The following is a 16,243-nucleotide window of genomic DNA, read 5'->3' on the forward strand; positions in this document are numbered from 1 at the left end:
CTGCCTCACCCTTAGCGCTTGCTGCATTTTGCCGGCACCACGAGCTTGGTCCTGGTGGACAGTAGCTGTGGTCCGATATCAAGTCATTTGATGTTGTGTGGTGATAAGTTGCCATCACAGCCCGTTTCATTCCTTGCACATCACCCTTGTGAGTCTTCAGGGCCCAGCCATAATATCGTGTCAGCTTCGTGACTAAGTCGTTGGTTAGTTTGCCTTTACCACCAAGGCTCTCCAATCCAGGTCCCTTATGCTTTGCAATAAGGTTTCGCAAGCTTGTGCCCATACGTTTCTGTACGTGGTTTGTACAGTCTTCCTTTTCCACTGAAATGTATCCATACACTCTGGCTTCCTGCAGCGCAAGGAAAGCGCGACTGTCACCATCTGAGAGTAGGGTGGTGTACCTCAGGTTATGCCGCTGCAGTGACCTTTGGAAAAGGATGAGGGCAGCTTCAACTTCCATTTCGCCGGCCTTCTTGGAGGTGTTTTTCTGACAGGCATGGCTCTCCTTCCAAGCTTTATAACTCGGGTCATTATCCTTTGGCCCATGCTCACAACCAGCGCAGAAGTTGCTGAGCACCACATAGTCGAGGACTAGCCCCGTAAACAGCTCTATGACGGCGCCTACGCCAATGTGAGACGAGTGGCCGCGCGTCATCCAGGAACCGTCGTATGACACGGCAATATTTCCCGGATTTCCAAGCTCCAATTCATCGTACAGTTGCCGAACCGATTGCGCGCACAGTGCCGTCTGCTTCTCGGCAGCAAGTGCCGCCGCGGGTGCCAGCTTCCTTTTCACATACCGCTGCCACGTTTTCGCATGAAGACCACGGTGGGAGATGTTCATTGTGGCAAAAATATCGTTCAGCGCCGTTCGCCGATTCCCGGTGGCTTGCATCGCGCGCGCGGCAAGAACGTTCACAACAAACGGGTTGCACTTCTGGCTACCGTTCACGCGGGACGAGCTCCACGCCGACGCGATATCACCGCAACACGCACACGCGATAACAATCTTTATGGCAAGGCCATATTCTCGTTCGCGTTTGCCTACTGTGACGCTACCGCCGCACACCTTGCACTTCACAAACGACATCAGTTCGTTCACGGCGCCCAAACAAACGATAGCGAAGACTACCTCCACGTCGACTGGTTCGGCCGCAACGTCGTCGGCGTGAGTAAGGGAATCCAACTTCCGTTTTGTTGCTGGCGTTGAAGCAAGGACTTGAAGTTTTCTTTTGGCATTCATATCCCTCTGCAGCAAATCCGCATGTTGCAACATTGCAGTGTCATGCCGAACGCGGCCGCTGTCCGTAACAACTTCACTCGTTGGTGAGCTGGCTAGGCCTACTTCGGCGTCAACCGCGGCTTGGGCAACATTTGCGGTTGGCGGCGGGCTATTCTCGATGTTTTCCGAAGGAACAGAGCGCTTCTGAAAGTTATAAGTTGTTCGCTTCTTCTTTTTACCGAACTTGTTCATCGTGGCGAACTTCCTCGGTGGATTGGACATAGTTCCGCACTTGTCACAAACGTACGACTGAGAACAACGAGGCGCACCGTCGCGTCGCCTGCGGAGTGGAGCAGACGACGGGAACCTCGCGCAGCCAACCACAGCACGCGTTTTTGGTCACGTGCGCTAGTCAACGAATCGGATCGCGCGTTCGGACTTCTTTTTCTCCCCGGATTTCAACGTCACTGGCGAACCGACGGAGTCACTTATGGCGGGAAAATAAAGAAGGAAGGCTCCTCTTTCCGACGATACCAAGATGGCTGCGATCGCGCGCATAGAAAAACAGCTACGCGCCGCGATAAAAAGGGCTGTTTTTGCGCGGAATTCAGCTCACAGTGATGTTATAAATTGATATTGCGGACGAAATACTCTTCCCTGAGATTCGAAACTTAGTGAATTAAAGGAATATTAGCTGTAGATATCGAAAATCTCATTTTCAAAAAATCGATTTTTTCGCGATTTTTTCGCCGCAAAGAGCCGTGTCCCCCCTTAAAAGGAAGACACTGCCTGCTCGAGAAACTTTCCCAATAAATGTCATTGTGCGGGCAAACCAGAGCGGGTGGATGCCGGGTGAGATGGTGGAAGAGTGGGCTAAGATTGTGTGGCGACGGCGTCGCTGCTGCTGCAGCGCTGAGCAGCATCTGTGTGTTGTCTTGTGGTGCAATTGTAGATGCTGTAGTTGCCGACAGCGCCAAGCAACATCTGTGTCCGTTCCCAAAGCAAGCAAAAAAATGCTATCGCTCGACAAACTTGGTTTAACCAGGTTCAACCATGGCAATTTTTTTCTCTGTTTCCTTGTTTGTTTGCTCCATGTCTCCTCCTCCGTCCCTGTGTTTCCCTCATTGCTCTACCATCCCATTGGCCGGTGCACCTCGTTGAGAAATGCGCTCGCTACCATGCTTCTGCGCAAGATTTTCTCGCGGAAGCCAGATTATAACTGGCACTCTGCCTCATACTGCTGCACTACAAGCACTATGTGGATATATGGATTTCTGTGGGAGGGTGAATGGGAGTACAAAAGGCTGCATTTTAGCCTGTTCTGCAGTATAAGCAGTCACATTGTAAGCAATCTAAACTGCATTATGTAAAAAAATAGATCTCCCTTTCAGATCGATTGATTGATTGAGTGATTCATTCATTGATTCAGTCACCAAGTTTTAACCTCCGAAATGTTGCAGTAGTGTGAACAGCCATGCTCACCGCCCTGCTGGGTCTTGACTTGCACGGGCGACGAGAAGGGACCTGGGCCGCGGCTGGTGAAGGCCTGCACCCGTATAGTGTAGATGGTCTGTGGGGTCAGATTGCTGATGGTTGTCAACTGGTTGTTGTCAACTGTTTGTGCATTCCATGACTGCGTCGGGATGCTAGGCTGAGTCGTGTAGTACACATTGTAGCCCTGCAATGAACGGCAAAGGCCATAGAGCTTTAGCAGTGTGTTCAATGGGGCTGGTTGGTTCATCTTTAGAATAAAAACAAGAAAGGCGCGACACAGAACGAGCGAGTAAAGAGCACAGGACAGAGCGCTGACTAGCAACCTAGTCAGCACTCTGTCCTGTGCTCTTTACTCGCTCATCTTGTCTTGCGCTGTTCCTGCTTTTATTTTAAATGCCATAGAGCTTTGCATAGGCTTACTGGAAAAGAGCTTGTTACAATCGTTTAACACTCAGAGAAATGAAAGCAAAAATTCTTATCCAGCCAACTGTAGCCCGAAGCTACAAAGTAGATATGTGCTACAGCCAGATGGATGCTGTAGTTGTAGCAGCTCCGTGCTGCAGTTGCGTGGATGACAAACGAACCACAACTTCGATTTTACCCGTCATGAAACTTCATGTGCTTTGCGGCTTCTGCAGCACAGATTCGTTAGGGGAATGGTGTGACATTCCCCTAACGTGGGGAATGGTATGGATTCGGATTGTGACACTTCACTAAGTCATTTGCCTTACTACTGATTCACGAGATCTGCTGTCGGATGAGTTGGGTAAACATTCCTATGTAAGAGAGTTACGCTGAAGAAGCAGACCTACACACGAAAGAAGGTGAACGTAAGGCTGTTGTCGTTACTCATGCCTGTTTTTTCAAGCTCAGCTTCTATGCAGAATGATATGAATTTGGTGCTTCAGCTCAGTAAATTTAGGTCTGCTGCTGCTCATGGTGATCGCTAACTTGTTTTAGTTCGTTGGCTTTGTTGCACAAATCTGTGTGTACATTTACTGATATAAGGCCCCTCACATGAGCGTGTGCTCTCAGATGCATGTCTATTGTGACCCCAAGGGAGGAACACAGCTTGTCTGAAGACACGTTGCCGCATTATGACTCATGCAGGGTGTCATGATAACTGCATCTAGGTTTTATGTTTGATATCTAGCAGTGAATTGGCCACAAAATCTGCAAAATGTATCCAAGGCACACTAATGAGCGAAAATTTAACTCCATGTGCAATGGGTTACACAAGTGAGCAAGTTCGTGAAGGACCTGTAAGAAGTTAAAGGGTCTATGACGGTTAAACACGCAAAAACTGCTCCAATGGTCAGTGCCTCAAGTGGAAGAGAACGTGCTGCCAAAAATGACTGACTGAGGTTACTGTGCACGCTAGCACTTCACTTCTGGATGTGATTTCCATCAGCAAAGTCACACCCACATCATCCACCATAATATACAGTGTAGTCCACTCATAACGATACAACATATAACAATACAGTCGCCGACCGATTTTCCGGACTCCAAAAATTCGGACATGCCCGATTATTCGGTCAGCTTCGCGGCACCGCCATTCTCCCCATAGACCATAATGTATAACAACTGCCGAAAGTTCGGACACCTTGCAACCTCTCGTCCGATTTTTCGGACACTCCTTGAGCCAACTCGATCGAGGGCATCATGCACCGACTCTGACCGGCACATAGTTCGACTTGCTGAACGCCATTTTTGTTTTGAATGGGGCCTCCTTGCTGTCCCACGAAGTGGCGCTACTGGAAATCCCCGCTCATTATCATCGTTTCTGCCTGGTTCGATAGAGTGGCCGTACAGCAGTTCCGGTTTCAGCTTAGTAAGCCATGTCAAGACAATCCAGCAGCTGATTTATTTCTATCGCACGCGACGCTGCGAGCAGGCCACGTTTTTCGTTAGTGCGACTGATGTCGGCACGGTGGTGTTTGCTTTGTGCTGTGTCGAGGTTTCGGTGATCCAACGCGGCGTACGGAAACATCGCGTCAAGTGTCTAATGGCGCCGACTGTGCCCGCGCAGAATGCGCTGGGGAATGCCGGCAAGCGGGTGCCGGGAGGCCTAAGATTTGTCGCCTTCCGATGTGCTCCCTACTGACGCGGAAAATGTTCTGCCGAAACCTGCGCAGTGGTTGCATTGCGATTCCGGACACCGTCTCATTTGACAGTTTCACAGGTGCTGACACTGCTGTACTGACATGCGCAGAACTCGACGACGGCGAGATCATTCGTCAGGTTTCTGCTGCACCGCCGGACGATGACTCCGAGTCGGAAGATGATGCACCATGTGCTACGCTGCCGTCGCATGCGGAGTGTGCACAAGCAGTGACTGTGCTTTCAGCCGCCTATAGTGACCGTTCAACCCTCTCCGAGATTCAGGCTTATCTGATTGCGCGTAAATGGAACAGCGTGCAACGGCGCACTCACGATTTCTTCAAGCATACTGCCGAGCCCGAATAAGTGCGTGGAAATAAAGGCTTTCATTTTTTTTTTTCGTAATCCGCTTTTTCGGACACCTGTTTATTCGGACATTTCCACAGTCCCCGTGAGGTCCGAATAAACGGTCGGCGACTGTATATCGATTATAATGATGGGTCGACATGAGAGTGTCATTTTATGCATTAGGTCTATGGGGAAAAAACCATTTATAACGATAGGTTATTCACTGAATATCGGATACAACGATCAAAATTTTGCCGTCTGGACGGCGTTTTCCGTGCCAAATAATCGTAACATTTGCGTTGCTTAGTTCCCTGAAACGAACTATGTTGAGACGAGGCGATGTTTACCTCCGTAAGTTCGTATCTGCCGCCATTACCACGCAGCGCGTCCCACCCCGCACGCGCTCCGGAGAATAGCCGAGTAGGCGTAGCGCGCCACAAGATGGCGCTAGCTGCTTCATGCGCGTCGGCCACAGTCGCTCCGAAAGAGAGAGAAAGAAAAAAAAAAAAGCGACAAGCAAAGCGTCTCTCTCTCGCGATAGCAGGCTGGCGCCACCGAAGCAGCGTGCAACCAACGGTTCAACCCAGTTCGAAGATGGCGCTGACAAAGCGCAAAGCTGTGTCGCTTGACACGAAGATGGATGATGATGATATGTGGTGTTTTTTGGCGCAAGGGCCAAGTATGGCCAAAGAGCGCCATGCTAAAAGGTAATATTGACAATGTATTGTGAATGCAGTGGACAGTGGATTCATAATGTAAATGTGAATGAAATGTAAATGTGAAGATGGATATTTTGCAGGTCTCTCGATGTGGCTTCAAGGTGAGTGCCCTTGTGAAAAAGTATGAGCTCGCCCAGTTAATGATATCAACCATCTCGAAAACCGGGAGCACCGCGATTGTGAAGGCAGGAGCTATCAGCGGCCATGCCGATCAGCGGAAAAGGGTTAGAGACCCTTTGTACGCCGATGTTGAAGAGGTGCTTTACCAGTGGTTCATCAACGATTGCTTCAAAAAGTCGGGCTTTGTGCACAAGGACGAACTTCCCCAACCCACTGAGACCAACACCTGAGACCAACACGGTGGAAGCCACTGACATAACCGAGCTCTGGGAGGTTGTTCCTACTGGTGACAGGTGGTGCGTCGAAGGAGGAGTTTTTGACTGCAGACAGTGCTGCCTCGTTCTGCAATGAGGTCACCTACGAGGCGATCGCCGAAGATGTGCTGTCTCGACAGACGGAAAAGTTGTGTGACGGTGGCGATGGCAGCAGCGACAGTGACAACGAGATTGACAGTGGCTCCTTGACCCCGACCTCGATGTCCACGCAAAGTGCACTGTCATCGATCGACTCCTTAAGGGGGGACACGGCTCTTTGCGGCGAAAAAATCGCGAAAACATCGATTTTTTGAAAACGAAATTTTCGATATCTACAGCTAATATTCCTTTAATTCACCAAGTTTCGAATCTCGGGGAAGAGTATTTCGTCCGCAATATCAATTTATAACATCACTGTGAGCTGAATTCCGCGCAAAAACAGCCCTTTTTATCGCGGCGCGTAGCTATTTTTCTACGCGCGCGATCGCAGCCATCTTGGTCTCATTGGAAACAGGAGCCTTCCTTCTTTAATTTACCGCCAAAAGTGACTCCGTCGATACGCCAGTGACGTTGAAATCCGGATAGAAAAAAAGCCCGAACGCGCGATCCGATTCGTTGACTAGCGCACGTGACCAAAAACGCGCGCTGTGGTTGGCTGCGCGAGGTTCCCATCGTCTGCTCCACTCCGCAGGCGACGCGACTGCGCGTCTCGTAGGTTTGTTGGCACCATGCCCAACGATGTCCGATCCACCGGGAAAGTTCGCCACGAGGCACAAGTTCGGCAAAAAGAAGAAGCGATCAGCTTATAACTTTCAAAAGCGCTCCATTCCTTCTGAAAGCATCGAGAGTAGCTCGCCGCCAACCGCAAATGATGCCGAAACCGCGGACGATGCCGAAGTAGGCCTAGCCAGCTCACAAATGAGTGAAATCGTTACGGACAGCGGCCGCGTTCGGCGTGACACTGCAATGTTGCAGCGTGCGGATTTGTTGCAGAGGGAGATGAATGCTCAAAAAAAACTTCGAGTTCTTGCGTCAACGTCAGCAACAAAGCGGGTGTTGGATTTGCTCACTCGCGCCGACGGCGTTGCAGCCGCGCCAGTCGACGCCGAGGCAGGCTTCGCTTTCCTCAGTAGGACCCCGTGAGCGGACTGATGTCGTCAAGTGCAAGGTGTGCGGCGGCAGCGTCGCAGTAGGCAAAAGCGAACGGTAATCTGGCCTCGCCATAAAGATCGTTATCACGTGCGCGTGTTGCGGCGATATCGCGTCGGCATGGAGCTCGACCCTCGTGAACAACCTCGCCGCGCGCGCGATGCAAGTCACCGGGAATCGGCGAACGGCGCTAAACGATGTTTTTGCCGCATTTGGGTGGCCGTGGTCAGAGCGACTACATTCCTGGTGGCTTTTAGTCACTTTCACTGCAAAGTAATGCAAAATTATTTCTGTACTTTTGATTAAAAGTGAATGTATTCCTTTTTTCTCGTTTTCTCAAAACACCGACTTTTCACTTGTACACAATGTAGGGTCAGATTTTGGAATTTATGCTTTAAAAATTTTCAATTCTGCTTTAGATCAGACAGTAGGGTAGCCAGAATTCGAACAGTAAAGATTGAATTGCTATAAAATTACTAATATTTGATATATCAAAATAGTATTCCTACCATTATGTTCCTTATGTTTTCTAGTACCCAGGCATGTGCCAATACGAATTTCGTAGCGCATTTTTCCCCCTATTGTTTCTGCAAATTATGAACAATGAATTTCATTTATCTTCAGAACTAAATGGCCTATTGGAAAAATAATTGCATATTTCAAATCATCACAAAAGTCTTAACAAGAATGGAAAGTTTCATGAATATTGATGGAAAACATCATGAACATTATTTGAATTAGTGTCCCCCCTAACGAAGCGAAAGTTTCATTCTTGCCTGGTTGGACCCCTGTATCATCCTTGATCAATTTAGTATTCAAGCATTTGCCGTAATCACTATGAACATGTCCTGAAATGTTTTTCTCGTTTTCTCAAAACGGCATTTTTGATGGTAGTGTAGTTTTGGAGTGACAATATCTCTGGTTCTACTCATCTTATTGCAATAATTCTTTTTTCATCAGAAAGGTGGACAAATTGGGAGTGCAGTAGGCCTAAAATGTGAACAAATATCATTACAGAAATTTTGAAAAAGTAATAGTTTCTCCAGGGTTTCAGTAATGCCTTCTGCTTACAAAAGCTTGACATGCTGTAACCTCGGCATAAATCAGTTTAGAACATTCATTCTTGTAGCACTGCAACCTCTGATCATTCAACATCATTTTGATGTGCCAGTCTCCTTCATTAACAGCCAGCATTGTAGAGAGAACTTGCCTCCAAATTAGTCCATACAAAAAAACATGAATTGCTTATATTTTGAAAAGTACTTGTTGCATGGGAAAACCAATTGAATATTTGAAATCAGCATGTCAAAATACATAAGTGATGGAAGTTTTATCAAATTGTGGCCACAAATAAAAAATAACAATTTAAGTGGGGTGTCCCCCCTTAATTGATTTTATGCATGCTAAAGGATTGCCGCCAGTGTTCGCGCAGAAGCTGGAATCCATGCACACCGCGGTTGTGAAGCTGAAGCTGCCGCAAAAGCAAGTGCAGATTTCGGACTATTTCAGCGCACCTAACCCTTGACACGGTCATTGGTTCTAGAAATAAAGTTTCTTTTTCACAGCCTACTTACTACATCATCTATTCTTTAGAGCAAGTAGCGAATTCAAAGCTGCAAAGGTATGTTCCGTGTTTTTTTTTTAAATAACTGCAGTCCAGATATAACGATCATTGGTTATAACAATCATATTTTTCATCTTTCTAGATATTGTTATAAGTGGACTGCACTGTACAGTTAAACCTTGATGTAACGAAGCCGGCAAAATCGGCAATTTGCTTTGTTATATTGAAATTTCGTTGTATTGAAATTCAACCTTTTATGCAAGTAGCTACAGTCGCCGGTAGATTTTTCACACAAAATAAGGCCACAGAATTTTCTAAATTATTGAACAATCGAAAAAAGCAAAATTTGAATGAGAAAACAATTCTTTTTGGTGAATTTTGGAGTCTGCGACAATTGATACGGCTTCATACCACGTCGATATCTTCACATCACCGGTACGAATTAAGAGAGGCCAGCCACACTTTGACGTGCAATCAGCTCCAACGGCTGGTAGCGTCGCCCACATTGGGAAGACGCTATCCTGAAAAGTGCCGGCAGCGGAGAGCGAATGCTTTGTCTGCCGCTCTCTCCAATGGGACGCCGAAACTCGAGATTACGCAACCTACAATACTAAATGCGCGGGAAGATAGCTTACATGATGCCACGGCGTTTTGGCATGCCCACATTTTGCACACGCGGCAGATTATTTTTAAAGCAGGGTGTGCGGCTGCGTATGTGCTCAGCCACGCTTACAGCCATGCGCCAGAAACCGAGACGTGCGCCAACTTGTCCCCCACTCTGCTCCCGACCCCCTCACCCCCCATCCTTGCATGCGCTTGATCGCATTACCGCGAGCTCGCTCCCCTCCCCTCTTTCCCTGTTCTCGCGCGGAAAGGTGGCACTTGCGAAACCACCTTCTTTCTTGTCTCACCCTCGCAAGCTTTCACTGGCAGCTAAAGCACACAGAGCGCGGGGTGCCATAGGATCTTGTCACAGTTGGACTTTAAACGGAACAAGCTGGGGCTCCATTTCAGTGGTCGCTCCTCTCACAGGGCTCACGATTTGAGAGGCACGTTTGTGAGCAGCTGCTTGCAATGAAATTCTTTCACCACCCGCGTCCAAGGAAGTTTCCGTATATTGCCTTCGTATTAGTTTGCGGCAGCAGTAAAATTTCGTTATACTGAAATCGCATACAAACACACTTCTTTACATTGAGGTTCAATATACACAGTGTTCTATGGACAGGAGGTTAAGAAAAGTTAAATACTTCATTACATCAATAATTTCATTATATTGACGTTCGTTTTACCGAGGTTTAACTGTACTTCTTTCCATGTCAGTATCATGTTTCAAAGAATTGCATGAACCTTGGCCACAAATACTCACCATGACCTGGCCATTTGGCTCCTTCGGAGGGTCCCACTGAACGACCACAGTACTTGAGCTCAAGGTTCGTGCTTGTAAGTTTCGAGGTGCGCTGCCGGGCTCTGAAAGTCAAAGTGGAAAATGGTCGGCTGAGGAAAACAAGTTAGAAAAGAAGCTCACTACAATCAAGTTAAATAGCCCAACAGAAAAGTGAGCTCGTATCCTTGTCTTAACTTGCGAGGGTTCTTCTTTACAATTGCAATTTGGATTGACTGATGGTGACTACAGGTCACTGTTCAAAAAAAGACGAAGTACAAGCTGTGCATGCTACTACTTCGCTTCTGGATGCGATTTTCATCAGGGAAGCCATGCCTACATCATCCACCACATTACACTTCTTTCTGTGTCAGTATAATAGGTTTGCAGACCGCGAGATCTCAGAAAATACTCCATTTTTGAGCAGTTCGTGACCATAACCAGTAAAACCATGAAACACTAAATGTTGTTTACATAATATTACAGGTTGGAAATCTGTATGCGAGTCTATGAAAATACTAATTAAGCTTTTTTTTTTTTTAGATTCCATGGTTCGCAAAATTATGATGCTGACTGTACATAACCAATCATTTATGGCTTGATTCATGGGGTTTAACATCCTGAAGCAACAGCAGGGCAAAGAGACATGCCTTAAAGGAGATCTAGAGGTTATTTTGATCACCTGGGATTCTTTCAACGTGCACATCATATAGGTATGTGAAAATGTTTTTGCGATTCCATCCACATGGCCAGGAATAGAACTAGCTAGGCCTTATTCTTAAAAACAATGAGCCACTGTGTCAGCTCCAATACTCCAAAATTTTGACTTTTGCACTACTCATCATAAGGTAGGCAATATGTCTTGTAGAAAAGCTGGCTTAACAGTCATGCAAATGATCTGTTCTAATATGTTCTTTGCAAAGCTGTTCGCAAGAGATACCACTTACTGCTCTAAATTTTGCAACTGGATGCTTGTACACAGTTCCTGCGTGTTCTATGCAAATTTCTTTTCCCCTGAAGAGTCTAACTGGATTCGTGGACTCTATGCAAAGGGTTATACTATGCATAAAATTACAGTTTTATATTCAGGCAATGAGAAACTGTTTAGGATGTTCATAGAGAAACGTCTTCTAACTCGCCAACTTTGACAACCAACTACTACAGCATACAACAATGTTCCACTGAAACACCATGAAATAGTCTTGTGTGACCTTTACTTTTACTGGGAGGAATGATCTGACACTTAACTTTGAGCATCAATCAGTCCCTGAACAAACATTTCAAAAAATACAGCCAATTTCAGTTTTATGTCATCACCACATAATGTACAAGCAAGAGTCACAGAATTGTAGCAGCCCACCGATTTCCACATCCAAAAGATTGTGGATAGAGAGCATGACCAATGTAGGCTTTTTGTTACTCAATACAGCTGAGTCAAAGAGAAAAATTAATGTGAATGAGGAGGAATTAGGAACAACAGGGATATAGAAGCAGGAGAGGAAAAGAAAAAAAGAAAAGAAATCCACATGGACCTGGGGCTAAAATTGAAGCTACAGAGTAAACTTTCTTTCTTCTGCTCTTTGAAGTGCTTGTCGAAAGTGTGTTCTAGCACAGTGATAACATACCAAACGTGCACCAGAATATTGAAAGACGTATCAGGAAAAGCAGCTCTACTGGCCCCCATCTTGACACTGTGATCAACCATAATGTACTAAATACATTCCTGTGTCACAACACCAATACCTTCGGAAAAAGAAGGTGTGAAAAATTCCTTTGGGGGGATTGTGTTCCCATCGACAAGTTTACAACAACAGACAAGTAGAATCTGATTGCGACAACGGCTCTATGCACTTCAGTTAAGCATAGTTAGTTAAGCATAGTGCCGCCATCAGAGCTACTCTTTATGTGCACATTTCCTGGCATAAGTCTATGCTGGTATCTCTCCACCGTGCCGACACAATCTATGGCCCCTACAATATGCTTTGTTTTTTTGTCTTGCTTCTTCTTTTTTCCCTGACATTTCTTGTCATCCTGCAATGCATTAAAGTTCTGCCAAGAGCTGCTTTGCAAATATGAGCTGCTTTGCAAATATGTAATTGCAAGAGTATCTTCATTGCTACTCTAGGACAGAAGCCATTCACCGCAAATTTGCGTTGCAGATTTTCTATCCTCACCTACAGGCAGTGACATCGCTCTATTTTCTTTTTTTCTTGATCCATACCATCAAACGTTGCAATTCTCCACCAGACAATGTTGTGAAGGTCAGTCATCATTGGCAATGTTGCACAGATTAGCATATCACAGTGATAACCGAAATCAAAGGTGATGCAAGCCGTCATAGCGGCCCTTGGTCAGCTCAGCAACAACTAGCATCGAGAGGAGCAAAGCACTAACGCAGCGATTTTGGGGCATGCATCCTCCTTCGCACTGCCTGCCGTGCACCGGCTAGGCCCTGCTAAAGCTATCCAGCGCTACCCTCGTAAAAAAACAGCAAAGAAAGAGAAATGGAAGGGGCTCCAAGGGAATAAGGGAAAAGGGGGAGGAGGGATGGTTTGAGAAAATGCGAGACAAAGCATCTGGCCCAAGCAGTGCTGGCACTTACTGCTCCCTCCAGCCAGATCCGCTGATGTTTACGGGAGGCGAGGGAGAACGACAAGGCAGCCAACGAGACGAGAGAGGGGACGAGGACACAGTGAAAGGGGGAAGCGAGAAAGAGAGAACGGAATGAAGGCGCAGTCATTACGGCAGCACACACACACAAGCAGAAGCTAGCTGCAGCAGCGGCAATGGCGGCAGCGGCAGCAGCTTCGCGCATCAGTCACTCGGCACAACCGACAACAGCAAATGAAAAGCAGTGCTTTAGATCCTCTGAGGCAGCAGCAATGCAATGCGGTGTGACTTTTTGAATGGTCGACAGTGGCCAAGCAAAGAAAGCCTCAAGGGCAGAGCCACGGTTTGAACAAGGAAACTTGTCTTAGGGCTACACTCCAACGAAGACAGGTTCCCTTGTGATAACGTCGACTCCAGGCTGAGGCTTCTCTTGTTTGGCCACTGCTCCTAGTCACTTCTTCAAGCCTCCAACTTCCTGTGAACACTTTTATCTTGTTTGTATGACTTTCAGACAACACATGGAACCAGAGAGGCAACAGGTCTCAAATGCCAAAACACAAACATTAGTATGGGAGCTCTCACAGAAGAATGAAGGCAAAAGTCAGGATTGAGGCTCTTCTATAATATTGTTCACTTGCTATGAAAAAATGAAGAGGTCACTGGATCACAATGGGAATATAAATATAGGGTGAACCTTCTTAAAAGTAATCTTTCCTAAAGCAACCTCATTTTGGAGCTTTATCGGCTAGGGTCATTAGCTAAAAGAAATCGCTTGTGTCATATTTCTTTCTTTTTTTTCCTGTTTGGTTGTGACTTAAAAGTTGTAACTCAATGTAAATGCAACACTTTTGTATGATTTGCATAGTAAGATTGTGAAACCATATGCTCAATGATTAAAAATAAAATAATGCAACTTTTCAGAGTAGCTGGTGGTAATCGGTACATGCAAATGTCATGTGACTGCAGCTCTGAATTACATGACATGGACCACTTCAACTTGCAAGAGCGATAAAAGATTTTCCTAGTTTATGAAAGCTGACCAGGTTGAATTAACCAGTGCTTAAGAAAGAAGCAATTAACACAAGTGGGTTATCTCAAAATCAAAGTGGACTGTGCCTAATTCTGATTATTATAACCAAAGACCAGACTATGGGCAGCAACACACAAACTTGAATAGGAAACCGGTCGATGCACACAATACTGACCAGAAGTGAACCATGCATTATGCGCTCTTAAATATAAGCCATTCCATTCCATACTTGTCAGGTTAAATTCTTAAAACCCCGCTAAATGCTCAAGCCTCTACTCTTCGATTTGCACAAAGGTGTCAGGTAACAAAATTGACTAGTGTTATCACAGACAGCACAAGCATTTTCCGTGTCATAAAATGTTCAACACTATCGCACAAAAGCCAGAGAATGAACAAACTAGACTTGAAAATACACCTCCATGCAGATGAAGCAATGAGTAACCCAAACCTTACATGCTCTAGCAAAAACTGTTTTACATAATTAGTTCACACCAGCTTGGCGAAATTCTATTTTTAGCACATTAATAATGATACATAAAAATGCCTGAAAAAAAAAAAATGCTTATTTTCTGTCTAACTGTGCAAAACACGTCAATAATAAGCATAATCAATGAAACGAAGATGATGTTCTGAAACTTATTCAGCAATAGATGGAAAACACCAGGAAATAAAACTAAGAGTGACTTCACTCCAAATCACCTATGGCTCTCAAAATTTGTAGAGGCAGCTCTCGCCATAAGTGAACCATAGGTGCACATCACAGGTGCGACACCACTGCAGCTACAGATCTTGCATCGATCTGTCTCCTCTGACCATCACAACAAAGCAAGTCGCGTGCCAAACTTCATCCTTTTCCTGTGTTCCGGGAAACCAACAGGTCACGCTTGCTGCCTTTCATTCGGTGCTGGCCGAAGACATTTAGCCAGAAACTTCGTACTCCATACCCAAAATCATCAAGAAAAAATTTTCTGGTATGTTGCCTGTAGGCAACACTCGTCAATACTAAAGGCTTATTGTTCCTCAGGCATCACAAGTTGCATTTCTTCTTCTACAAAAGTAGTTTACCAAATCGCCATGTGTTACAAAAGGCATATAGTGCATGAATGCACGGTTGCTATGTTGCCTGTGAACTTCAGTGTGTAAGACAGGCAATGGCTCACCTTTGCTCTGTGCTTACGGCAATGCTACTGGCAGCACGTCACATATCCTGTTACACCATAATCTGTGTAAGACAGAGTGCAAATCACTCAAGCCTCATCTCCATAGACAATGATTATGACGTGGAGAGTGCTTCACGACTGATTGTTACGGAAGGCTCTAGGTTTGCTCGCAGAAGGTGTCAGGGACACTTTTCTCACGTTACAGAGGACACAGGCCTCGAGTCCAAATGGTAACATGATGCACCTTCTGTATGGACAGAGGAACATGGGTGGGGCAACTGCCTGCATGTCTGCTGGGCTAAATTTTCCCATATGCTACTAGTATTACTACACTAAATGCACGCACCTGCAATAAATGCCAAAGTTTGGCCTTATCAGCAGCCTCTATGCCAATCCAATCACAAATGAATTCCTGCCAAGTCGAAGCCATTCAAAGCCAACCTGTTTCCCCCGTCGTGACGGTGACGGGTACGGTGGGGGAGCCCCGACCCAGGTCGTTGACGGCGATGACGTAGAACTCGTACTCCGTGTAGGGACTGAGGTCCCTGACGTGGTGATACGGCATGGTGATGCCACTCGTCTCGCTGTACTCGCGATTGGCTTGACGTGGCTTGTATTGCACCACGTAATAGCGAATGTTGTCCGAGCCGCTGCCCTCGTATGACCACGACAGCCGCACTGAAGTGGCTGTTACGTCGGAGACGGCCAGGTTGGTAGGTGGCCGGGGCAGTGCTGATGTGGGAAGGAAGGAAGAGCAGATAATGAAACAAACTGATGCCTAGCATGGCAGAGCTTGAGGGGAGACAACGCTTGAGTGACATTACAGCCAAACGTTGATATGAATATTTAACAAAGTAAATCTATTACACTCGTTGCTGCTATAAATGCATACTGAGTATATGCTTATAGCTAATAGAAGATATAACGAAGGCATTTTCGATTTACGTTACCAGTGAATTACAAATGGAACACAAAGAACAGAGATCATGAACACTGGAAACCACCACCGCTGTTTGTGTTGTCTGTATTTTACTCTTTGTGTTCCATTTTTGCTGTGCTGGTAACACGAGTCAGGAATCTAGTGACCAA

At 46.1% G+C, this 16,243-nt stretch overlaps 1 protein-coding gene across 1 annotated transcript in view; it reads right to left on the minus strand.

Annotated features, from left to right (window-relative positions):
* Lar (tyrosine-protein phosphatase Lar) overlaps positions 1-16,243 on the minus strand; it is a 100,409-nt gene that overhangs the window by 71,074 nt on the left and 13,092 nt on the right. Inside the window, exons 6-8 of the mRNA XM_055075180.2 lie at positions 15,596-15,886; positions 10,340-10,440; positions 2,705-2,900 (exon numbers count right to left, since the gene is read on the minus strand). Of these exons, the coding sequence (XP_054931155.2) occupies positions 2,705-2,900; positions 10,340-10,440; positions 15,596-15,886 (588 nt within the window). The remainder of the gene's footprint in view (positions 1-2,704; positions 2,901-10,339; positions 10,441-15,595; positions 15,887-16,243) is intronic.

The sequence above is a fragment of the Dermacentor andersoni genome, chromosome 11 (genome assembly GCF_023375885.2).
Source record: "Dermacentor andersoni chromosome 11, qqDerAnde1_hic_scaffold, whole genome shotgun sequence".
NCBI classification, from domain to species: Eukaryota; Metazoa; Arthropoda; class Arachnida; order Ixodida; family Ixodidae; genus Dermacentor; species Dermacentor andersoni.